The sequence below is a fragment of the Sturnus vulgaris genome, chromosome 6 (assembly GCF_052056855.1).
Source record: "Sturnus vulgaris isolate bStuVul1 chromosome 6, bStuVul1.hap1, whole genome shotgun sequence".
NCBI lineage: Eukaryota > Metazoa > Chordata > Aves > Passeriformes > Sturnidae > Sturnus > Sturnus vulgaris.
In genome coordinates, this window is record NC_142248.1 from 40254097 (window position 1) to 40278329 (window position 24233).

At 44.3% G+C, this 24233-nt stretch overlaps 1 protein-coding gene across 4 annotated transcripts in view; it reads left to right on the forward strand.

Moving 5' to 3' along the window:
• Positions 1-24233, forward strand: part of CEP170B (centrosomal protein 170B) — a 58080-nt gene that overhangs the window by 23998 nt on the left and 9849 nt on the right. For 2 of the 4 annotated variants that reach the window (XM_014871845.2, XM_014871848.2), the window contains exons 7-15: positions 4904-5005; positions 5571-6047; positions 8286-8348; positions 9233-9981; positions 11980-12165; positions 12358-12466; positions 13886-15661; positions 18892-19141; positions 21335-21494. In XM_014871845.2, coding sequence (XP_014727331.2) covers positions 4904-5005; positions 5571-6047; positions 8286-8348; positions 9233-9981; positions 11980-12165; positions 12358-12466; positions 13886-15661; positions 18892-19141; positions 21335-21494 — 3872 coding nt within the window. The remainder of the gene's footprint in view (positions 1-4903; positions 5006-5570; positions 6048-8285; positions 8349-9232; positions 9982-11979; positions 12166-12357; positions 12467-13885; positions 15662-18891; positions 19142-21334; positions 21495-24233) is intronic. The other 2 variants (XM_014871849.2, XM_014871852.2) reach the window with 1 other exon arrangement.

Below are 24233 nucleotides of genomic sequence, written 5' to 3' on the forward strand. Positions count from 1 at the left end.
GAATCAAAAACAGTTTGACTTAAAGCAAGCTGGATTTCTCGTGCTTTTGTTGTGACTTGCAGTAGACAGCTTCAGAACTATATGTGCTTCTGTGAGCAAAGAATTTGCTGTTGCTGACTATCTCTCTCTCATGATGGTGTGAAGCTTTGTGAACATTTGGGCAAAGCACAATTCTCAGCTCTGTCCTGACCACAGGGGGCACCTTCAAGGGACATCAGACCCCTCTGTTTAGAGGGAGCTGTGTGCTTGTCTTGAAAGCTCTTCGTGCTTGGTGATGGAAAGCAGCTTTAACACAGTCTTTCTCCTTTGCCTTTCATCACCTGGACTGTATTTCTGGTTGTGGCCTTGTGTTCTGTGTGATTCACTTCTCCATAAATACAACCTTTGTATTGACATGTCTCATTTTCTCTTTTGGTACCTCTCATTCAGATGATCAATAGTTCTGTATTAATTTAACAGGCCACATTTTTCTCAGACTGTTAAGCAAATGGACTTCCCTTGTTCTGTACTAAAACAGCCTTCACTTTTCGTTTTGAGTGACTGCCCCAAAGACCGAGATCCAGGAGCAGAACATGTGTATGTCAGTGGTCTTCCCTGTATTACACCATCACTGGTAGCTCAGTATTTATCTGGCTGAATGCTTGTGCTGACCTCAATTCAGTTATCTAAAAGGATGGTTTTCGGGCTGCCTGCCTGAATTGATGAGCCAAGAAATATGTCTAAATGAATTGGCACCATCTGGGCAGCCTGGCACTGAGTGGAGAGAGGTGGTAACGAGCTGCCATCAATTGGAGGAAGTCTCATGTCATTAAAATGACTGAGCAGTTCCTTTCATTGGTGTTCCTCCCTTCACTGCTGACTTGAGCAAGCCCCGAATTTCTCTGCTCTTGCAAGAGCATCCATCTTACACTAAAACAGAGCAAACAGGAGGTGGCTTCAGGGTGCTTTGCATGTCTCAGGACAGAGGCAAACATGCTGCTCTGGATGCTGCAGGTCCAGGTTAAGGTTGCTACCCAAAATGGATCCCAGCTGGTGAAGAGCAAAGCCCGCTGGCACAACTGCATGTGTAGCTGCTCCCTGGCCCACTTCTGTCACAGCCATCTGTTTTAGCTGCCTTCCCATCGTGCTTTTTTCTCTCCCCCCCCTTTTTCTACAATATTGTTGTGTTAGAGCTGAAGCTGGGAGAGGTGTCAGTTGTGCTGGCAAATTAGAAGGGACAGAGGCTTCTGACACGAGCAGGGCAGCAAATTTGTGTAGCTCTTTGTGCTGGTTTTGGCTGGGGTGGAGTTAATTTTCTTCACAGTGGCTGGTATGAAGCTGTGTTTTGGATTTTTGCAGAGCACAGAGTTGTTAATATAGAGATGTTTTTGTTATTTTGGCTTACACAGAGCCAAGGCCTTTTCTGCTTTGTGTACTGCCACGCTGGCGAGGAGATTGGGACTGCATGGAAGGTTGGGAGGAGACACAGCCAGGACAGGTGACCCAAACTGACCAAAGGGATATTCCAGACCATATCACATGCTCAGTAATATAGGGGGAAGAAGGAGGAAGTGGAAGGGGATGTTTGAGGTGATGGTGTTTGTCTTCCCAAGTCACTGTTGCGTGTAGTGGAGTCCTGATTCCTGGAGATGGCTGAACACCTGCCTGCCCATGGGATGTGGTGAATGAGTTCCTTTTGTTTGGCTTTGCTTCTATGCACGGCTTTTGCTTTTCTTACTAATCTCTGTATCTCAACCCATCACTTTTCTACCTTTTACCTTTCTGATTCTTTTCCTGATCCTACTGGTGGGGAGCAGGTGAATGGCTGTGTGGGGCTTGGCTGCTGGCTGGGATTAAACCACAACACTCTTCTGAAGTCAGAGAAATTTTGCTCTGGCTCAGGATCTGTCTGCCTTCAGCAATAGCCAGGAACGACAGTAACTCTGTCACTTGACAATGCTATTCAAAATGCAAATTAATATGAATACTCAGTGAAAACATTAATTACTCTTAAAATATTGAAACTGTCCCCAGATAGCAAGATACTGACTCCTCAGTTTTCCATCTGTGCTTTTTGCAGTTTTGAAATGAAGTTCCAGTTCATTGTAGAGGTTGGGAGAGGAAAGGATGAAATGCCACATACACAAATGTGCAGCTTTGTCACAGATGCTGTAACAGGCCTCGCAGGTGGGGCCATGTGAGCTCTTGTGTCATGGGGCATGAGGAACCTTCTGCTGCTGTGCAGTGAGTGAAGTGCAGTGTCTCCTACCCTGATGGCCCCAAATCTGTGCACCCTGGCCAATCTGATGCACTCTTTTTATGTGTTCCTAGACTTGCCCTAGGGTTTTGACTTTCTGCTAGCTTTCCTTAGAGGGGCAGTTAGGGTAATTTCCAATTACCTATTAGTGCCCAGGGAAATTTGAAACAGCAGAGGAGCTGGATCTCATAAAGTCTTTTTTCCCTCCTTCAGCTTCAATTGCAATCTTAAAGTTCCTCATCAACAGAAGAGGTCTGACCAAAAGTTTGACTTACTCCCCTGGCTTTTTCCTGTAGTAGAAAAGCTCCTGGCCCACAAAGGCAGAAGCTCCTGTGTTTGTATTCAGATGGGACACAGATCTTTGAGCAGTCTCTGGGAAGACTTCTGTCATGCACAATGAGTGTGAGCTCTCTTAGCTCTTTTCTGCCCCTCTGGACACAAAACTGTCGTGGAATAGATCACTGACATCTTCTAGACTAAGGGGCTTTTGAGATCCCTTTGGGGCTGGGATATGCTGGAGAGACAAGCTGTAATGAGTCAACTCCTTGCAAGATGCAAGCAGTAACTGCACCCATCCTTGGCAAAGGTGCTGCTTTTGCAACAGTTGAGTGCAGGTAATCTTTGCATTTCATCTCTAGGGTAGTTGATCCCTTTAGGCACAAATTACCTCAGACATCACTGGCTCTTGCTAATGGATTTGTGTTAAAGTGTTGATCTCCTTCCCCTGGCTTCCCCCAGACAGCTGCCTCTTGGCCATCAACCTTAAGGTCTGTACTGCAAGTCAGAGGGTAAAAATCTATTGTGTGCCCAAAGTGTCTGATGCTGGTGGTGCACATCCTGCATGGGTGGGGTCTAGTGGGCAAGTTACAGCATGAAAAGAGGATGGTAGATTTCTGCTAGGCTGTGTGACAGAAGCCCTCAGCCTAGGAGAAACCAAACCCTAGGCTGGACTAGGGTTCACTGACAACCTTCTGAATAGGATTTCTAATTCTTTTCCCTCCCTCCTCTGCCATGAGTGGTTTACACATCAACAGTTATGAAACATATTGCTTGGTAATTCTAATTTATCATGGTGAGAAATGCTTCCTCCTTTGAACTTTCAAAGGCCGCCTACATAATAGGAACATGGTTTATCTTCCACGCACTCTGGGCAGGGAGGAGAGTAAGACTGTCAGCCTCTTTTGATCCTCGGTGTGAAGGGAGGCTGCGTGGTTAACTTTGAAACACAAACAAGATCTCTTGAAAAGGGCCTGTGGGCTGCATCTGTAAAGCAAAATTTTTGCCTGTGGACTGCCAGTGTATGAGCTTATATATCTGGAATGATCCTAGAACAGAAATATCTGAAGTAGTAGCCACTGGGTCTGTGTAGCTTTAGATATAACAGCATACAATCAGGCTGGTTTTTAAATCTGAGTTATTCAATTCCCCTTCCTCTCCTAACTTCCCTTATGCTAACAACTTTCTGTCATGTCCCTACTAAAACAGGGAAGGCAAAATTGCAGGGCTGTTTGAGAGCTGCTTTGCACAGAGCAGTGTGTGGTTTGAAAACCACAAGCTGAGCAGCAGCTGGCAGTAGAAGCCCAGCTATGGCTCCGGAGCTGGAGCCAGGGTTTAAGACGTGGCCAGTTACCACTACTATGAGCAGAGGCAGAAGCAGCCTAACAAAGCTGTATCTTAACCTCAGCCCCTGACCTATCCTGGTGTTTCTATCACTTCTGGATGAAAGAACAAAAGCTATTTTATTTGCTTCTCTTGAACTATGAAAAAAACATAGTATTAACTGTACCACAGGCAAATTGGCTATATTCTTTTTTTTTTTTTTTTTTTTTTTTTTTTGCATAAACAGCAGCAGCCCAAAGCACTGCCAAAACACAGTCTTGTTTTGTGGGATACAAAACGAGGAGCACTGGATCAGCTCCACTGAGTGGGCGTCAGTTGTTGCAGTGAAGCCCTGATCTTTCAGTGACTGCTCACTGAATAGAGAAATAAAGTAAGCCTGTCTCTTCTAGAGGAAATTCTCCACGAGAAAATCCTCTGTCCTACAATGGCTATGCAACTCACTTGGTTTACTGTAAGCTTTAGAGAGCAAGAGGTTACTGCTTCTTTATGTAAGGAGATGGTTTTACCATTTTTCTGAAGTTTGTAATGCTTGAAGAATTTCCTGTTGTGTAATGTGTGTTACTTACAGTGGGAGTTGTAAATAATGCAAAAAAATCCCTATCCTGGACACATCCAAGGACATGGTGGGACAAAATGGGTAGAGCTAAAGTCTTCTCAGTTAAGGTGAGGAAAAAAAGTCAGATTTTCACCTGAGTTGCAGGTGAGTTGAAATCAATTTTGTGGTTAGTGTTTTGTAGTCTGTCCTGCCAAAAATCTTCCACTTTGTGTGTATAAGAAGGCTAGAAAGGGACAAAAGCCAGTATCTGGGAAACACAGCTATGAAGGACAATGAGGGGAGGTGGAGTTAGTATCTTGCAATAAAATGTAAAAAGTAAAAAAAGGTGAAACAAAGAAAAGCCTGAACATATTATTATGTATAATTTGCTGTTGTTATAACTGTGGTGTAACAGGTTCAGGGACCTGCTGTTTTTCCTCTTTTGGCGTGCAGTTCAACCTAGTAAATTGATATTTTCTGTGTTCAAGTGTTTGCTTATCCTCTCTTTCTAGAAACAAATACTTATCGCACCCCTCTCTATGGGCAGCCCTCCTGGTGGGGGGAAGATGATGCAAGTAATAAGGAGGAGAGAAGGCAAGAGGAGCATTACTCAGGTAATGGAGGTGACATGGGGTGGGAGAAGATAGGGGACATACAATTTTGGCACACTTGTGATATTTACGCTTATTTCTGATATTTGTGTTCAAAGCCATCCTGTTTCAAGACTTTTAATTACTACTTGTTTTTTTGTGCTTGTATTTGCACATTCCTTTGTGTAGGTTGCTGCTGCTGAAACTGGAACAATGGAGAATTTAAAATGTTTTCCCTAAAATATTTGACCATTAGAAACAGTAGTTGTGGAGTAAATCACTAAGTTTGTTTTAGAGCTAGTTATGTAGTTGTATCTGTTTCTCACCTCATCATCCTTGGGAGCCATTTAGTCTTAACGCTCCCATTGTTGTCAATCTGTGTGTATGGAAGAGGACTCTTGTTTTCACTTGTGCAGTAAGCCTGATTTTCTATCAAGCATATGCTCTACTGCACAAAGTGTTTTGTTTCGATGCACACACAATGTATCTGTTCTCTAGCAGAGAGGGGTTGCTCTTCCAAGAAGTTGAAACAAGTGAATTGTGAAGTACTTAAAAAATGTGATTTTATCTTTTTTTTCCACTTTTGTAGAGAGATCAAAAGAAATAACCCAACATGAAGAGGAACTGAATGGGAATATTTCTACTTATAGAGATGCCCAAGAACAATCTGTGTTTGCCTTCCGGAGAGAGCCAAGTTACTTTGAGATTCCAACTAAAGAATTTCAGCAGCCATCAAAGTCTCCAGAAACACAGGTCCATGAGATCCCAACAAAGGATGTTGATGCTGTGGTAGCCCCTGTGGTACAGAGCCATGCCTCTTTCACCATTGAATTTGATGATGGTACCCCTGGTAAAATAAAAATAAAAGACCACGTAACTAAATTTTCACTCAGACAGAGAAGACCCTACAGTAAGGAACCAGCTCATACAGAAGTGATGTCAGCAGAGAGCAAAGTGGCTGACTGGCTTGTCCAGAATGATCCAAGCCTGATGAGAAGGCAGTCTGCAGGAGATGATGTTTACAGTACCAAGAGTGACCTGCCAATTCATGTAAGGACACTTAAAGGTGAGTGAATGTCTTGTCATGTGCACATAGCTCTCTGTTGGCCATGAAAATGTTGCCTTTTGTTATAACATATGAAAACCCCTCTCCTATCAAGGAGAACTGGACTTAATTATCTCTGCTCCAAATTTGCAAGATGAAGAATATTACTTTCATAACTGTTGATATTTTGAATGCAGCTAGCATGCTCTTCACCTGCTCCTGAAGTCATGTGTGATGTTGGCTTGGGGACACTAATGTGACTCTTCTACGTCTATAATGCCAGCTCAGCAGTAATTGGTTGTAAAAAAGATTTTGATTTTTAAATCTCTAAAATAATTTCCATATGGTCAGGCAGGCTGATAAACACAGATATTTCAGCGAATTTGGTTCTCTTGGCTTCTCCTACTGATAGAATGACTTTTCTTTATAACTGTAGTCCAGAGGAGACTAAGCATGATCATCCTGCTGTCCTAATTCTACGTGTGATCATCTGGCAGTGACCAGAGCCAGTTGGCTGGACAACAGAAGGTGCTGAAACAGAGACTACTGATAGAGTTGAGATACACGTGATCCCCATTAGAGGAAATCGTTGTGCTTGTAGGAAAAGGTTACTTCTAACCTAAAGCTTCTCTGAAATCCTGCTCTGTTCAAAAACATCAGATTTCATTAACTTGTGTCTTGTTAAGTGTGTCACTGTGAGGAATTCTTTGGAGATTTTCAAAGGTTTGAAGTGAAGTTTGGAGGCCAGTTCTTAGAGCAGCTGGTGGAACTTAAATTATTCTGATGCAACTTTGAATACATTCTGCAAGATTTATGGTTGCTTGGGTGTCTCTTGGGCCATCCACTGGACAGCTCGGAGGAGATCAGTGATGCCTGCACTCTCACTGCCTTGCCTCTGGAAAAGCTGTTGTTTGGAATTGCAGCTTGAGCTGATGAAGTCATATTGAAGGTTACCAGACCTACTTGTGTTTGAGGTCCTACTTAAATAAGAGCTATGCCTTGTTTTCTCTTAAAGGAGTATTTACTTTGACCTTCTTGGGAAAAAAACCCCAAAACTCATCATAATATGGATAGTTTTACATATTACACCTCCAAATTGCTGGTTTGGGTACATATTTCTGGGAATCCTGTACAGTCATAAAGGTCTCATATTCAGCCATAGGGTTTGGCATGGCATGGAAATTGAACTACTTTGTTGGCCAATGCTTGGTTCTAGTCCTTCCTGATAAGGGACAGCATTGAGTTGCTCTGTTTGGTTATTTAGGGTCTTATTTTCAGTGTACTTGTGACTGATGAAAGGTTTTGTGCCGGGATTTTTTATGTTATTGTCATACTGGATTTTGTTGACTTACTGGAGAACATTGTCAGGGACAGAAATGTTCTTTAGTGGTTTTCTCTTTCCTCTTGGAGAAAACTAGAGAGTTGGGCAGCTGTTGCACAGGAGTGATGCACAGGAGCACTAATGTCTGGCTGCACTTGCCTCTCTACAGTCCATAAGGCATGGAAAGAAGCTGAAATAATTCAGTGTGTAATTAGCATATCAAGAAATCAACACTGGACATTTGATTAAAACATGCAGTGCTGATGGCCTGAGGAGCTGATCCGCCTCTGCTTTGGCAGGTGTCATTTATCTACGATAGCTGTGCAACGTGTTCTTCTGGCAGGCCTAATTTTGAAGATGTTTTGGAGGCTGCTACTGGCTGCCTACCAGGTTTGGGTCTCCAGGATCAGAAATGCCCACCACCATTGGGCTAAGTAACATTTGTTCATTTCCAGCAGCAATGTGGTGAATGTAAAGCCTGGTATCAAGACTACAGGGTGTTCAGGTCTTTGCAGATTGAGGGGATGTGCATGGTGTTCTGCTGGGGCATCCGTGAGCATGGTGCATGTTTTCCTTGTGTCCTCACCATTTTGCATTCATCAGAGCTCTTAGTCAAGACCTTTAATTTAAGAACTTTCCCTTCCAAGGGTGAAGCTTATCAGCCCTCAGGGCACAATGCAAAGTTTGCTGGCTTTCTTCATGAGTATGTTAGGAAACTCTTCATAGAATTGACTCCTGGGATGAATGGACCTTGCATTAAATTCTAATCTTTCACAGTTAACTTGATGTAATGAATGGTCTTCACCCATGAGTCTGGAGAACTTGCCAAGTAGGTTTGAGCAGTTTTCCTTCAAGCACGTGGTGTTTTAGCCAGTATATCTTGCTACATATTACAGTCTAGAGCGCAGAGACCTCTTTCCCCGTTCTCCCGATGACAGGTTCCTGGTCGTTGACTGAATCGTGTTGTGTGCCTTCACACCTGTTTCCTTCTCCAAAAAAAGGTTTGTTTTTTGTTTTACTTTTAACTTTTTGTTCTAATTTTAACTTTTTGTTTTACTTCAACTTACTTTCTGAGAGTCTTGAGCTAAGGTGCTGAGGGGCAGGCAGGCACTGATAGATAGAGACAGTTGTAAAGATGGTTGTTGCTAACATAGGTGAAAATAATTATAAACTTAGTTTAAGCTTAGTGAACTCTTAAGTAACGATTTAACCTTTGCTTGGCTGGTGATAGGATGGTATAACTCATGGGGTTATCATGGTGTGATTCTTAAATCTCCAGGAAGAGTAAAAAGTCCTGCAAATTTACTTTTCTGTTAGCCTCTGGTATATTTCCCCTTGTAGAGGAGGTGACATGGGTGCTCAGAGATGCATGTACTTGTAATGCACTGATCTGGTTTTCATCGTGGGGATTTGGTTTCGTGGGATGCGGTGTGAGGGTTTTATTTCCTGATCCTGCAGAGATATTTCTGCTCTGTAAAGGAGGAAACCCAATGAGGTAATTTTGGACTACAGTAATTGGATAGAATGGCAAAATAATCTCATCATTTTTCTTTAAATTTAAAAAAGAAGCAAAACATTAGGTATGTAAACAAATTGCCATTACAAAATCAAAAATCCCTTAATTTGAAACTACTTCTTGAATTCTTTTTAAATCAATAATGAACTTGGTAGCCAACCAGTGGTGAAAAGTGGGGTCAGGAGAGAGCTACCTTCTCTTTTATTTCTTCTGGTGGGGTGCAATCCCTGTACCACGCAGATGTCTTTGGAATTTTTGAATCTTATAGAATACTTTTCTTGTAACTGAAATTATAGATTTCAGCTGGGAGGTAATGACATGACCACAACAACTGAGTATGAGGGTCAAATCCACATACCTTGTTTCCAGGGAACAGGCACGAGGACGGGACGCAGAGCGACACCGAAGACCCCAAGGCAGAGAAGGAGACGACGGCGGGTGGGGAGCGTCCGGCAGAGCAGACGAGGCTGCAGCGCCAGATGAGGCGCGACCCCCACGAGATGCTGCACAACAAGCAGGCCTTCGTCATCGAGTTCTTCGAGGACACGCCGCGGAAGAAGCGCTCCCAGTCCTTCACGCACAGCGCTCACTCATCCCAGAGCGACACGGACCCGGGGCTGAAGAGCAAGGTTGAAAAGCGCAAGAACGCGTTGCCGGCGGAGAAACCGGGAAATTCAGTTCCGCCGTCGCACCTCACAGCCCAGTCAGGCAAACCCGCCAACAGCTCCTGCGGGACCCAAAGAACGAGCTCCTTCAAGAGGGAGAAGACGGAGGATCGGATCAACTCTTCATCCTCCTCTGCTCCCAGAGCCAAAAGTTATGGGAGTGTTGGGAGGAAGTCGAAAATGGCTCAGGACTTTATGGCTGAGTACTTGCGTGAGACTGCTCAGTCTGGGAAGCCAAGCGCTGAGAAGCCAGCCCCTGTGTCTGTGCCTGTAGCTCCACGTGTGGTTATATCCTCGGAACCAGAGCCTGTCTCTGCTTCACCTCCTGAGGTGAAGTCTGCCCAGGGCAGGAGGAATGATGAGGAAGACAGTGTAAGTGAGACAGGCACGTACACCATTGAGACAGAGTCACAGGACAAAGAGGTGGAGGAAGCACGAAAAATGATAGATCAGGTAAATGCTGCTTTTCTGTGCTTGAGCTGAGGGCTGGAGGCTTGGAGGGCTTAAATTAACTGTTACCATGAAGGGATGTAATTGGGTGCAGCAGGGCATTATATTTAGGGGTGGAAAATCACCGTGGGTGACCTGTGCTAAGGATAGGCCCCAACAAACTGTGATGCTTGTCTTTTAAAAATCCCATCAAAACAACAAAGTTACAAACAAACAAAAATCCGCAGAGTAAAAGAAGGCAAAATATGCCCACGGCAAAGAGCTGCTTGCTTAAGAAATGGAATTTGGAAGCAAAAGTGAAAGAGTGGGTTTGCCATCTGTTTAGAGGAAAGGCAACACCTGAATAAAGATCAGGCTGATCCTACTGACAGCTGTGGCTGGGAGCAGCTCTGCTCTCTAGGACTGCTCCCAAGCTTCTGCCTTGGCATTGCATCACCTCCTGTCCGCTGTTATGAAGATAGGAGCTGTGGCCCATCACTGATGCATCATCCCATGGTAGGCCACAGGAAATGCCAAGGGCTGGTGCTTACAAGCCTTAGTGGCAGATGTTTCTGTATTTGGCTGTGGCTGATTAGAAAGGCAGTGCTTGCTGTCAGGGCAAGCGGCAGCTGGCTGAGATTGCAAAGGGTGTGATCTAGGGCAAAGGCAATCCCAGATGGATCTGTACTTGTTTGGATTTTGCAGAGTGAATGATTGCCTAAAAACTAAACTCCAGAGATGAGGGAGGCTTAAGAAGAATCCACCCAACTAACCGACCGCAGGGCAAACCAAAGTTTGGCTGATTTTCAGGTTTAACTTTCATCTGCGGTCTATTATGAAAACAAAACTGGCAAGTTGTTATGAAGATTTAGTGAAATGTAGTCAGGAGGAGGCAAGATTTAAAGGAAGCATTAATTGAACCTGACTTTAGAGCTTTGTATACAGTGTTTATGAGCCTGGATCTAGATTTTCCCCTTTGTTTTTTGTTACATTTGTTCCCTACATCCTTTTGAAATGTGATCGGAAGCTTTCAGGTCATGGTATTTAGGCCACGGCAAGGTCCTAGTCCTTAGATGACCAATTGTTTTGGTGAGAAAATATGAGGGAAAATGCCACAAAAGTAGAAATATTTCTGGGGAGTAGTCTTAGCAGCTATGTCACTCTGGCAGAAAAACTGGACAGCTTCTGGTCTTGACTGTGCCATAGACTTGGTGCAGTGCAGACCTGCCACTTGTGAAACAGCTGATAACTGAACCTCTGTGTTTCTGTCCAGGAAGAAAGAAAATGAATTCTGGACTTGCTTAGGTTGTAAGGTGTCTCTGTTCTTTATTCCTCCACCACTGCAAGCACATTTTTTTAACAGCAGTGAGAGTGGAGATCTTTATGGCTGTTTCTGTGCAGCGAAGGGACCTTCTGTGGTCGAATCTTCCTCTGAATGTTTTTGCAGTCAAGTGAGAGGAGCAAGCCCTTCTGGGGCATGAGTCTGGGTTGCCCCACATAGGAAGGCCTGCTTATTTTCAGGGGGAATCTGTCCAACGAGCTCAAACACTTACCCATCTCCTTTTCCAGTTCCCTGTGGCAGTGCAAGGCTGCTTTGCTCAGCTCACTCACAGCTACAGTCTATGAAAGGCACTGGGGATGGAGCTTTCTCATTTTCTCTGTCTAAAGCTTCATGAATGAGCTGGTAAATAGCTTTCCTGACGCTCATCCTAAATTTCTTTGTGCTGAAAAGGGACTCCTTTTCAGTGAAAGTTACTGCTGTTAAAGGCAACACCCCTAAATAATGAGGGAGAGAGGAAAGGTGGGTGTGAGTGGAATTCTATGATTAAGTATATTTAAAGCTGCTACTATGGAGTACAGAAGAAGATGATTTACATAGTTTGCATGGAAGCATTGGCAAGTGTTTTTGGCCCCTTGGGATCATAATTTGTGTATATCACTAATGTTTCACAGATTTGGATTTTTGGCTAATGTTTTACTGTTTTCTTACATTTTAATATTCCCATGCAAACATCTTTTCAGGTTTTTGGCGTTCTTGAATCGCCTGAATTTTCCAGAATCTCTTCAGCCTTTAGACCAGTAATTAAAGGTGAAAAAGACGACTCGGGTTCTCAGCATCTAATCAGTGAAAATGGCACTAGTCAGAAGTCACCCTTGCTCCAGGCATTTTCCTCAAAAGCTGTGAATGGGACTCAGGCTGAAGCACAGGTATGGGCAGTCCACGTGGATTTCCTGGGATGGTGGAGGTGTAGATGGGTTTTCTGTCTGGATGTAAATGGGATGTGTAGCTTGATTTCCATTTTGAACAGACCGCGTGATGTCAGTATGAGAGGAGAGATTTCGTGGCAAGGATTTTGTGTACAAAGCCTCTTTCTGACTATCTTCCCCGCCTTGTTGTAGATGTCTGCAGCATCTCAGGGGAGTCAGAAGTGGGTGTCAAGGTGGGCGAGCCTTGCAGACAGTTACTCTGACTCTGGATCTGCCTCTGGGCAGGGTGATGGAAGTACAGGTAAGTCTCATCTGACACTGCAGTTTGAGGGTAGCTGAATCTAAACAAGGATGACAGAAAAAGCAGAAATTAAGGGTATCTGTGCATCTGGCTCTAGCTTATTTTCTATTTTAGCTACAGTAGTTGGAGATAGAAAGCACAGGGTGAATAGTTCCCAGTGGACTGAAGACAGAGAGAGCCTCTGGTTTGCATTTTGGGGTTATTCAAGAGGTTCTTAAATATTAGGTTTGACATGACTAAAGGGAACCTGGGAAGGAGAAGGCTTTTAAGGGCTTTGGGTGTTAACCAGCCCCAAGCTGTGATTCCTTAGGCTGCCTTATGATGCCAGGTGAGAACCCTTTTCATATAGCCTTGGAGTTCCTGACTTGCATGTTTTTTGTATGCATCTCCTGTATCTGGCTGTGCTGAGAAGTTAGGCTGTTCCAGGGTTTGCTGTTGAGTGGCAGGTTTAAAGGGTGAAGATCAGCATAGAAAACTAGGTATGGTGGGGGAGAAAGGAAGTTGGAGCATGTCAGACTCCCATCAGTACTTGGAAGACACCTTACAGAACCTGTGGTCCTCTTGGTGTGTGAGAAAAGGAAAAAAGCACTTTGTTGGCTTTTGCAAATGTTTTCAACTTTTTTGGTTGCATTTACTAGTCATATCTTCTTGCCATTGACAACTGCAGATAGATCCAGTAAAGATTAGAAGAAAACTTTGTTTCAGAGGTTATTGACACTGTTTTCACACCATGTAGGATACCTAAATCCTGGAGTACTTGTAATATTACCATAGCCAAATAACCAGTTATCCTGGTATTTAAAGGTGTTATCAGATGTGGAAGCCTGACCAGCAGCATGGGAGAAATAGGAACTCTCTTTCTATGGAGTTTTTCCCTGGTGATAAGCCCACACAGGCTGGGGCAGCAAGCTCTAATTCAGAGCCTCTTGATTATTACAGGGTTTTCTCCTGGGACTTTGCTCTGGGATATGAGTGTAGGAGTTTCATCAGTTTAGTCAAATGGGCCATGTTGTTTAGAATGACACTTAAAACACTGCATCGCTGATGTCTCATGGCTTTTCATCTCATTCCTGTGGCCTGATTGATGGTAGATGCCAGCAATGTCATTATCCTCCACAGTGCTTGTAGTGAGAGGTATATTATGGGAGAATGACTCTGACATACTACCTTGAGAAGGGAAGGTGTTGAGCAGTGTGATTCTGCAAAGGAATTAAGTTTAATGTCTGTATTGATAAACCCGAGGGAGCAGGGACCAGCCAGGCCCTGCTGATGTTCATATTACATAAAACCTTAGTTCTAATGACATGTGAGTGCTTTTGTGGATTTCCACTTTGCAGGATCAAGCTTTTCCTAAACAGATAAATAAATAAGTGGCACAGATTTACAGTAATTGATTCTTTTCCACTTAACTCTCTTCAGAAAGTGGAGTACCCCCAAAACCAGGGGAACCAGAAAACTCTGTGCCCTCGAGAACAAGGCGCCTTCTTCCCCAGCTCCCACCCAGTGATAAATCAGACAGCCCCACTCCCACGGTGCTGGTGTGCCAGGAGTCCTATTCGGAGGTTACCAAGAGAACCATCGTGAAGGACCACTGTGTGGAAGCCTATGGTGATTCCAGCAGCCACCTCTTCATCCAAGAAGACCTGGATCCAGATAGCCTCAGTGATGCCAGCAGATCTGATGATGGCTTCAGCACGGAAAAAGGCAAGAAATACAAAGAGAACAGCCAAATGCTAGAGCAGATGAGGGAAGACAATAGATCAGAGAGCCGGCAGCCAGGAGCCTCCCGGATCTCTCACGTGAGAGCTGTGAGTGAGCCAGTTTCTACTTCATTCTACATCGGTGATGACAGCAGTGATGCAGGGGTTCCCTCCAAGCTCTCTCTGAGTGTATCCCACGCTCGTGCAGACAAGGACAGCAAGGATCCGGAGTTTTCCTTCAAGTGTGCTGGCACACCGGTTTCTGGAAAGCCACCGGTCAAAGATGTTAGTGCTTATATAAACACAGCTGGAAAAGTTGTCATTTCCCTTCATCAGAGTCTTCCTCAAGATCAAGAAAACACATCAGGAAAGGAAACAACCTCTTTTGTTAGACAGGAAAGTTTTACCAAAGATAAGTCAAGCAGTGGTGTTCCTCAAAATAAACTCCCACATATTTCAAGTCACCCTCTGCTTAAAGATTTAGAGGCTGTTCGATCAACTCGTATGGACTTTAGTCAGGACACTCATCTTCTGCTTAAGGACACTGAAACTGCCTTGGCAGCACTGGAAGCCAAATTACTTGGTCAAAGCCAACAGCTGGAGCCCTCAGAAACTGCTGGTCAGCTGGAGGACTCCTTGTCAGGGGACTCAGATGTAGACACGGCCAGCACAGTCAGCTTGGTGAGCGGCAAAAACGTCCCAGCAACTGCCCCAAAACGCAAAGCAGTCGCGAGCTTGCAGAAGGAGAAATCTTCCTCCACGCCATCCATCCAGGACCAGTGTGGGCAGCCCAGCGCTCGGGACAGGCTGACGGAGAAGCGGAAAACACAAGCACCAGAGGCACCAAACCGAGCAGAGACCACCAAACGCTTCCAGATGAAGCGGAGCGCTGGGACTCGAGGGTCACTTGACTTCACAGATGACGAGAGAGGTTCAAACTCGCCCTACCTGCCAGTCCCAGATGCAGTCGTGTCTGACCACGAGCACTCGGTAACCCGGCCTGTTCCCAGGAGGAAACCTTACACTCAGGCCACCAAGGAGGACCAGAGCAAAACGACCTCGAATGTGCAGAAAATCCAGCAGGTTCTCACTCGGTCCAACAGTTTATCCACCCCCCGGCCCACACGGGCCTCAAAGCTACGCCGTGCCCGGCTGGGAGATGCTTCAGACAACGAATGCGTGGATGCTGAGAAAACAGCCTCCAACTCGGACGCTGCTGCTCAGGGCACCAAGCAGCCCACGGATACAAAGAAGCTCTCCCGGCTGGACATCCTGGCCATGCCCAGGAAACGGGCAGGTTCCTTTACAGTGCCCAGTGACTCGGAGACGGCGCAGGCGAGGACGGGGTTTTCGGGCCGCAGCGCCGAGTCCTATCGGAAGACTGGTGTTTCAGAGGTGAGAGCTGCAGCCAGGAAAACAGCAGCTGCTGTCTCTGCCAAGCAGCCTTTCAGCAGGACCCGTTCAAGCAGTGTCAAGTATTCCTCCTCATCATCCTGTAAGTGCTCCTGCTTTGTATTTCTCCCCTGCTCCCCTGTTTCTGACTTCCAGGCTGCACATGGTTGCAGAGGATTAGTATCACGGTAGTAGAGGTGCTGCCTTGGTGAGTACAGAAGTCTGCATTAATGAGCAGCACGGATGTTGAGATTTCCTGTGGGTGTGGAGACAGCACAGCACTCTCATACTCAGTGAGATAGTATTGTGGTGATGTCTGCTAGGATACTACAAATAGCTACTTTTTTTTCTCTAGTGAGTTTGTTTTTTGAACAACCAGTTGCCATTTGACAGTTGGTCGTAGTTCCATTTAAAAGATAAAATTTAATGCCTTTCTAGTGTTACAAGAAATTCTGTTCTGTTTTACTTGTAAGATTCAAAGTTTTTTCCAGGAGACCTTATAGTGGTGACAGCTGATGTCCAAGATGACAGGTTTGAAAGCATCTGAAACAGGAGAACAAGAAATAAATGTCCCTGTGTTGTGAAAGGTGTTCCCTTGTTCTTCCTGTAAATGTAAATGCAGAGCTGGACACTGCATGTTGATTGCCCCAAGAGATTGACACTTTTGTGTATTTTCACTCACTTTTGCCATAGCTAAGGCAGGTTCATAGTTGTGAGTCTCACGAGGCAGAGGTGTGGGGACCACATTGCTCTGTAGTTGAGCACTCGACAGACCCTTGAAATACCAGCATTTGTCATATTGAAAACAGCCTTCAATTAAGTGGGACAATTCTGATGACAGCTCTGGGATGGTAATTGGTAATGAGAGATTGTCCCTGAAACCTTTGGTCTAAGTTCAGATCTATGCCTGTAGCCCTTGACCTGCCACAGATGTGACAAAGCAGATGTGTTTGCTTAGGATTTTAGGAATAATTGGTAGCCAGAGGGACAGGAAGAACCCCTTTGGATGGATTTCTCAGTCTTGTAATGCTGTTTTCAGCAGTTTTGTGATTTTGTAAGGGGTCTTGGAGTTCTGGATACGTCGTTTAGTATATTTTCATACATCTGAACTGTTTATCCCTCTTGCAGTATTCATTTTTATTGCATGCTAAAAAATTATTTGCTGCTTATTTTGATTTGGATTGTTTTAGTGCATTCAGCTTCACCTTTAATTTTAGTGATTTTTTTTCTTACACACTTGTATATGCATGTAAATCAGGATGTGATTAAGCTAAAAGAGTATGTATAGTCTCTTCTCTTGCCTTTTTTGAGATGATGCTATTATTAACTTCTTGTTAAACAATAACAAATTTAAAGCAAGATAATGCTGTCAGAGTTTTCTGAACAGGAGATGCTCTTTGCACTCCGTCTGCCTTTGGACCACAGGCTTCAAATCATTCGGAAAAAAATGATAAGTGTTGGCCAGTTCTTTATTCAAATGAATTGGTTTTTGATTTCCATAGCTCTGTAGCAGCATGCTAACACCTTTCCTTGTCCATAGTTGCAGCAGATGATGCTAATCCTTCCTCTGAATTAGTTGCTCTTAAAATACTAACCTCTTAATTCCTTGATAGGATTGTGAACCTTGTGCAAGCTCTAAGTACATGCTGATGTATTTTGAGCTTCATCGTGCTTGCTGTTGTGTGATGCATACTCCTGTACTAATGCTGTTATAGCAAGTCAGCAGCTAGAACTCCCTTCCTGCAGCAAGAGTGACTTGTTGTTAAACTGGACTATTGCACTGTGCCATCAAGACTTTTTTTAACATGATACAGCATCCCTTGAAAGCTTTGAGTGTCAGGCCTGGGGGATAAGGAGGCAGATGTGGCTGATTTATTCCAGGAGTTGTTAATGTTTAGCTAACCACAGGAGTTCCCAACTCTCCCAGTGGGAGAAAGTTAATCTCGCTAGTGGAGGAACAGCATGAACTGTCTGCCCATGAGACAAGAAATGCCAGTTTATTGTTGGGCCATCTGAAGTAGCTTTCTTGTGAAAGTCACAGATAACATCAGAATAATCCAAGTTACCAGTTCTGAAAGCCAAAGGCTTGTCTCCCATGCTCCTCTGTGTATACAATTTGTTTACTCAGGGTGATTTAAATTACACTGAGGGAGCTGATTCTGATTTCCCTTGGCGTACAGAGATGGAAAATGAGTCTCATCATTTTAAAATTGCTGTTCAGTGACAGGGTGACCTCTTGATTCTAAAATTGCATTTAAAAAAACCCAAAGAGATACAACTCTATGAATTGAACATGAGCAAATTTATTTTTATTTTATACATATACATATTAAAAAATCCTAAGACAAGGCATTGTTATAACTATGGGTGAGATAGCAATGTCTAGGAATACTTCTTTCAATATACAGTAGTTATCTATAGTTTCTACCTGCATCTTACACGCCAAATTAGTTGGTTTTGTTTGTATGATGTATGATGCTGGCTTAATTCACATGTAATGTTTCAGTGTAAGGAGTGTCTTGGTAACACAGTGAAGTTTTTCGGTGTTGTAATTCTAAATAACTCATCTGGTTCTGTGTTTGGTGGGTCTTCATTCTGCAGGGATGGATAGAAGGGAATGAAGCAGTACCTGTAGAGAGTGTAGTGAGGCAGCAAACATTGGGAGGGAGCCCAGTTTTCAAATAAGGACACCTTGACACTTCCCATGCAAGGAAGACCTGGGTGTCTACATATCTGCAAAACAAGTTGGGATAAGTGGGCAGCTTCCACTTGGCTCCAGGGCTTGGAGCCAGTCCTGACTGTGAACACTTTCTTGTAGTGTGTCATTAATGGTGAATTGTGATGCAAAAGGTGAACAGGAGGTGTGGACTCTTGCAAATAACACCAAACACCACAGTCTACTCTTCTCTCAAAAACCCCTCCTTCTGCTTGTACTTGAAACTAATTAGAAAGGTATCTGCAGGCTTGAAAATTGGGCTCTCTTTAGAAAAGAACTTCTGTGGGACTATGAGGGGTCTGAAATGTGTGCTTACTTACACAGAGCTTCTGTGCATGGAAAGCCAAGTCTGTGGTAATAATTTACTACAGTGGAGGTGTTAACACAGTCATTATGATTTTCCATTGGAATTCCTCACTCCAAATTTGTAGAGTTAATGGGAGCCATAGAGGGGCTCAACTTCAAAATAAGCTGAGAGAATATGGTGTTTTAACTAAAGATCTGCACAGAAACTCTCCTTTCCTTGTGCTCTTGGGCTAGTTTTGTGTTACCTTTCAGCCTTTTGTAGTTACTCTTGACTACTGTCCTCGGTCTGAAACCAATTCATTTTTTATAAGCATCAAGGCGGAGACCACAGGGTTCAGATTACACTTCTACTTCGGAGGAGGAATATGGCTCAAATCACAGCTCCCCTAAACACAAACGCTCCCATACTTCAACAGCCACACAAACACCGAGGATACGTGGCTCTGGGCTGGGCAAGCAGAAGCACAACGGCAGAGAAACGGATGACGATGAAGATTTTGATGACAACCCTGACCCCTACAACTTCATGGCGCAAACAGCAGAGATAGCAGAAATAGCCAGGTGAGGTGGGACTTTATCTGTTAACACACGTGTCGAAAATGGGTTGTTTTCTCCTTGGTGTTCAAATGAAACCCAGGTGTGGGGGTGGAAGGAGAGGCTCTCTCCCATCGTTTGTGTGCCCACATCTCCTTTATATATGAATATGGTTTGGAAGGTTTTCATGAACCTTTACAGCCTGGATGTGCTGGTTGTACCTTGTATCTACCTTGTATCTATTTCTTGTTCAAACTATGGGAAGTCTAACTGTTTATACCTGCATATCTCTGCTCTCTGCTGGAAGTCACAGTGTGTATATGGCGTGGTTGGTGTGAACTGTTCTAATTCTCTGCACAGGAAGTCAAATGGATTAGCAAAGACTGAATATGTAAACTGTTGAAACTGCTTTGCCTGAAGCTGGTGAGGGAGCAGTAAGAAATAGCTGCAGGACAGAAACTTCTTTGCTTGGCACAACTGAACCTGTCTAGACCTTGTGTATAAATGAATCGTTGCTTAGCTCGATGTCCCTGGATACAGTACTTGCTGTGTACTGGTGGTCTGATGGTTGCCTGGAGGACCTCAGCAATAAAGCAAATAGATTCTTTTTTTAAACAGTGGCATTTGAGGTTTGTCATCTCTAATATGCAACTGTGTTATGCCAACTTTCCAGAAATACTGGTCTTTCATTGTACTGGCCATACTTGAAATGCTTTTGCCTGAGGAAGCTGCCTTGTGTCTGCTTTTGGCCACATCACCCTCGCCGCTGCCATGCTCACCTCGAATGGGCTTTTCTTGCCTGAAAGTTGCTGTGAAGCTGCTCAAAAGTGTGTCAGCCTTCAAATCAGGCTGCGCTACCTGTGCTGCACAGGTGTGTGTGTGTGATAGAGATGCGGGTTTCCCTCCTAGCAGCATTCCCAGCACCGGGGGAGCGCTCAGCTCTCAGCAGCTATAAATAAAGGATTGCGTCAGCCTCGTCTGGCTGCTCCGTGCTGGGCTCTGTCACTGAGTCTGCCTGCTAATTGCAGTTCTGATTTCCCTTGCTGCTGCTGAATTAACTGGGAGGGGTTTAGAGGAGTCAGGGAGAGTTAAAAGGGAAAATGCCACTTGTTTACAGTACTGAATCACATAATGGAAGTGTTTGGTGACAGCTCTGTCCAAATCAGCACAGAGAGGGGTTACCTTATGCAGGCAGCTCAACCTGCATTTTATTTGTTCAACTGTGCATTTTCTTTCCAAGGAAATGTTTTGATGAACTGACAGTTTTATCACGTTGCTTGTTTTCCTTGTGGGTCCTTTTTAACTTGGAATGTTCCATAATAACTTTTTTTTGTTATGTGGGGTGTTTTGGGGTTTTTTTTTTGGTTGGTTGTTTTGGTGTTGGTTTTTTTATTAAAAGAAGACAGTTGTTTCAGATGGAGCTGACTAGCTGTAAGATGATTTTTTCCTCTTGGAAGTTTTCCTTTAAAATTACCACAACAGCTACTTCTGTTGTGAAGGGCTTTTTAAAAGTCCTACTACCAGCAGTCCAGAGATTTAGGAACTGTTTTTGAGCTCTAGAGCAGATAGAGCAAAGTGCTGCCAACACTGAGTGTTAACTGGACACCTGTCAAGTGGCTTGAAGTTTCAAGACTTGGTTTCTGAAAGCCAGATCCCTCTAAGGTATGCCATGCTTACCCTCATAATATCTTAACTCTTCTGGAGAATGTGGAGACATATTGTGATTTTCAGTCTGCAGCCCACAAGGAAAAGGAAAGACAAATTGAGTATTTTTTCTTTAAGTAAAAAAAAAAAAAAATTAAAAATTCCCCTGTATGTACTTTTTAATGGAAAACAAGACTGAAGAAGACAAATTAACTGTATTGTATTAAAAAAACAAACAAGAGAAAGAAGTAGAGTGAATGAGTGGGGGAGCAGTAACATAAAATTTCTTTATGGATTATCTCCAATACTTTCTGGCAGTGTGATGTCACTAGAATTTGCTTTATATCAATTCTCCACTTTGAAGCTGGATTCAGGAAGGAAGGGGATTTATTTTGTATGCAGCCAGAACGTTCCTCAGCACCCTGCCAAGGCACCCCAAAAAACCCTGCTTGCCCTAGACTCTGCAGAGGTTATAGTTCGCACAAACCTTTTGTGGCTCCCCTTTTTCTATTTTATGAATATGAGGCATGTTATATTCTGTGTCCTAATGGTTCTGTTTCGTTGCCTGTGCTTTAGGCTCAGCCAAACCTTGGTGAAGGATGTGGCCATCCTTGCTCGAGAGATTCACGATGTTGCTGGAGATGGGGACTCTCAGAGTTCCTCGGGGACGGGACCCAGCACCTCCCTCAGCTCTGTGCCCAACACTCCGGCCTCCACCATATCCGCGAGAGAAGAGGTAAGGTCGGAATCCCAGAGATCTCTGCCTCAGTGCTAGTAACTACCCGGGGCATGGATGGGGTGGGAAACCAGGGCAGCAGCCCTGCTTGCTGCAGCACTGAAGAACCTTCATTCCTTGTTCTCCTAAAAAGCACCACCAAAAAGAACAACTGCAGCCTATTTAGGGTGCTCTTTATTTTCTCCTCTGTGCTGCAGCCAGCCTCTCAAGATATGGGAATCATATAATTTCCTAAGGCTCTTATTGCTTCTGTTTGGACACTGGTCCCTGAAATTTGCATCTGAGGAACAGGGTGGAGAGGATGTGTTGTGCTGCTGTGCCAGGCAGCCAGAGCCTTCCCCTTTGTTTCACACAAGGCACTGACCTTGTGTGCTGGCTGCACTCTGTGTCAGCTGTGTGCTTTGTGCCTCTGCTGTATTCTTTGTGCCAGGACTATTGAAATGCTGTGCAGGTGTTGCTTGAATTCCTTCCCTCCCTCTGAATATTGATGGGGCAGGGTAGGGACTCTAGGAACTGAGCTTGGAGGCAGGCAGGTAGCTTGGGAAATGCTGTCCCTCAGCCCTTCAGTGAAGCTGTGGCTTCCTCTCAAATTGTGTAGCACAGTTTGTCTGCACTAGGCTGGGAAGGAGAGAGGCAATTTCTTAATTTGGTTCACCAGTGCCACAGTGCAGGGACCAGCTCAGCTCATATTTGGCTGCAAGGTCACCAGGAGGCTTTAGCTGCTAAAGCAAAATTGCCTTTCCTACTTTTAAATCCACATACCCTCCTGTGTACCACCAGCGTGGGCTTAAAAAATACACAGCTCTCTGCTGCTCAGATGGTTCCCCTGGCCCCCTGTTGTTGTGAGAATTGCAGACCCATCCTAGGCAGGGTTCAAAGCTGAGATCAAGCCTGCTACTCTGCCAAGAGAGTAACACGTCCTTGGAGGCCCCGTGACCCTGCTGTGATCAGCACTAGAGGTGCAAAGCAGAAGTTTAGAGAGATACCCAGAAGATCAGGCGAGTGTGGCTGTGGTTGTGCTAAGCCGAGGTCAGCTGCAGCCTGCTCAGGGAGGGGTTTGTCCCGGGGCCTTTTGGAGCCAAAGTGCACAAATGTTTCGCAATAACTTCGGGCTCTGAGATATAAAGTGTTTTATTGCTTTGTTTCCTTGCAAGTGCCACGCCTGCTAAGCTGCCTTTTGTATTTTTCTTTTCAAGCAAGGTGACATGCCTACTGTACTTTTGACTTGCAAATGAAACATTTTACTCGGCTTCCACTTGATTACAGAAAGGCAGAGGAGGAAGAGCAGCATCCCTGCTTTTTTTTTGGAGAGCCACTGAAAGGTTCAACCATAAGTCAGCTCGTACAAAGGAATCTTCCCAGCTGCTAGAGGAAGACACCTGCAAAATAGTGTTTCTGCTCTGTGCAAAATGACAGCCTCCAAAGCATGATGATGAATAGCAGAATCACAAACCCAGGATTGCTCAGACCTGGGTGAGGGTTTCTCTGGGGCTTTGCAGTGCTGCTGTGTGGGACATGCCAGTCAGTCCCTCACAACAGTCAGGAGAGCACATTCAGGACTGTCACACTGTAGGAAATAATACTGGCACTGACCACTGCTAGAGCAGTTTTTGAGATTTTACCGTGGTGTGAAGGAGGAAGCACTGACGGGAGCCTGTGAAGACAGATCAGGAGCCATAAGTTGTGGTTCAGGTAGTGGCTGAAAACACTCTAAAGGCTTCTAATGAGACTTCCTCTGAACAGGAGTGAGTATCAGCATGATTTCAGCAGGGCCAGTATCTGGCAGGCCATTTGAGTTACACCCTAAATGCCACAGTGCGTCAGTGTTGCTGCCTTACGTTATCGATAGCTGGGAGCAGGCTCCATCAGCAGGACTTTCTGCTGGCAGTGCTGAGATGTGGAGCTGGGTCCTGAATAGCTTGGGATCCTAAACAGTGCAGCTTGGGGGTCTTGTTATCAATGCCAACAATAGAAACTGATGGCAGTTCAATAAACAGACATCTTATCTTTTGTACTGGACCAGATTCAGCACCATGCACTGCCACACCTGCTTTCCACAGTCTAAGTGTTTTTGAAACTGCTGAATTAATAATTCTGGCTTGATGCAGGGAAACAGCTGGGAAATATCTGAAGGTCACTGTGTGTGATGCTAAGCACTGTGAATTTTGTGTTTATCAAACAACTTTATATTAAGTGTTCTAGGAAAGGACATAGTGATGAGAAATAGCTACCATGGTTATAATAGTAATATATTGAAACATCAGATAAAAGGGATTACGTGCATAAGAAAAGTTTTCTGTGTGTGGCTGTCTCTTATGCTGCTCTGGCTTATGCAGTGTTGTATGCCATTCTGCATTCTAGCACTAAATATTTATATCTCTTCCAAAAAAGTGGGGGGAAATGCAAGAAAAATAAGTACTGATACTGGAGTCACTTTTGAGTGTTTAATGCTGTACCAGAAATGTTATTTGGGACCAGTGTGTGGCACAGCATTTCTCAGCCTCAAATGAACTGCTTCATAAATTACTTTTATTAAGAAGCTTGGGTAAAGTTTAAATGAGGAGTATCCTCTTGTAAGTTAAGGTAGAGCCTTAGATTTAAACTTCATTCTTCGTGTTCTGTCCTTTCAGGTTCAGTGCTGGCTTGGCTGTTTGCCAGGGAGGCTTTCCATTTCCTCAGTGCATGTTTGGGGTTTTGTTTTTCTAGCCTCAGCTGTATAGTTTATGATAAGATAGATTC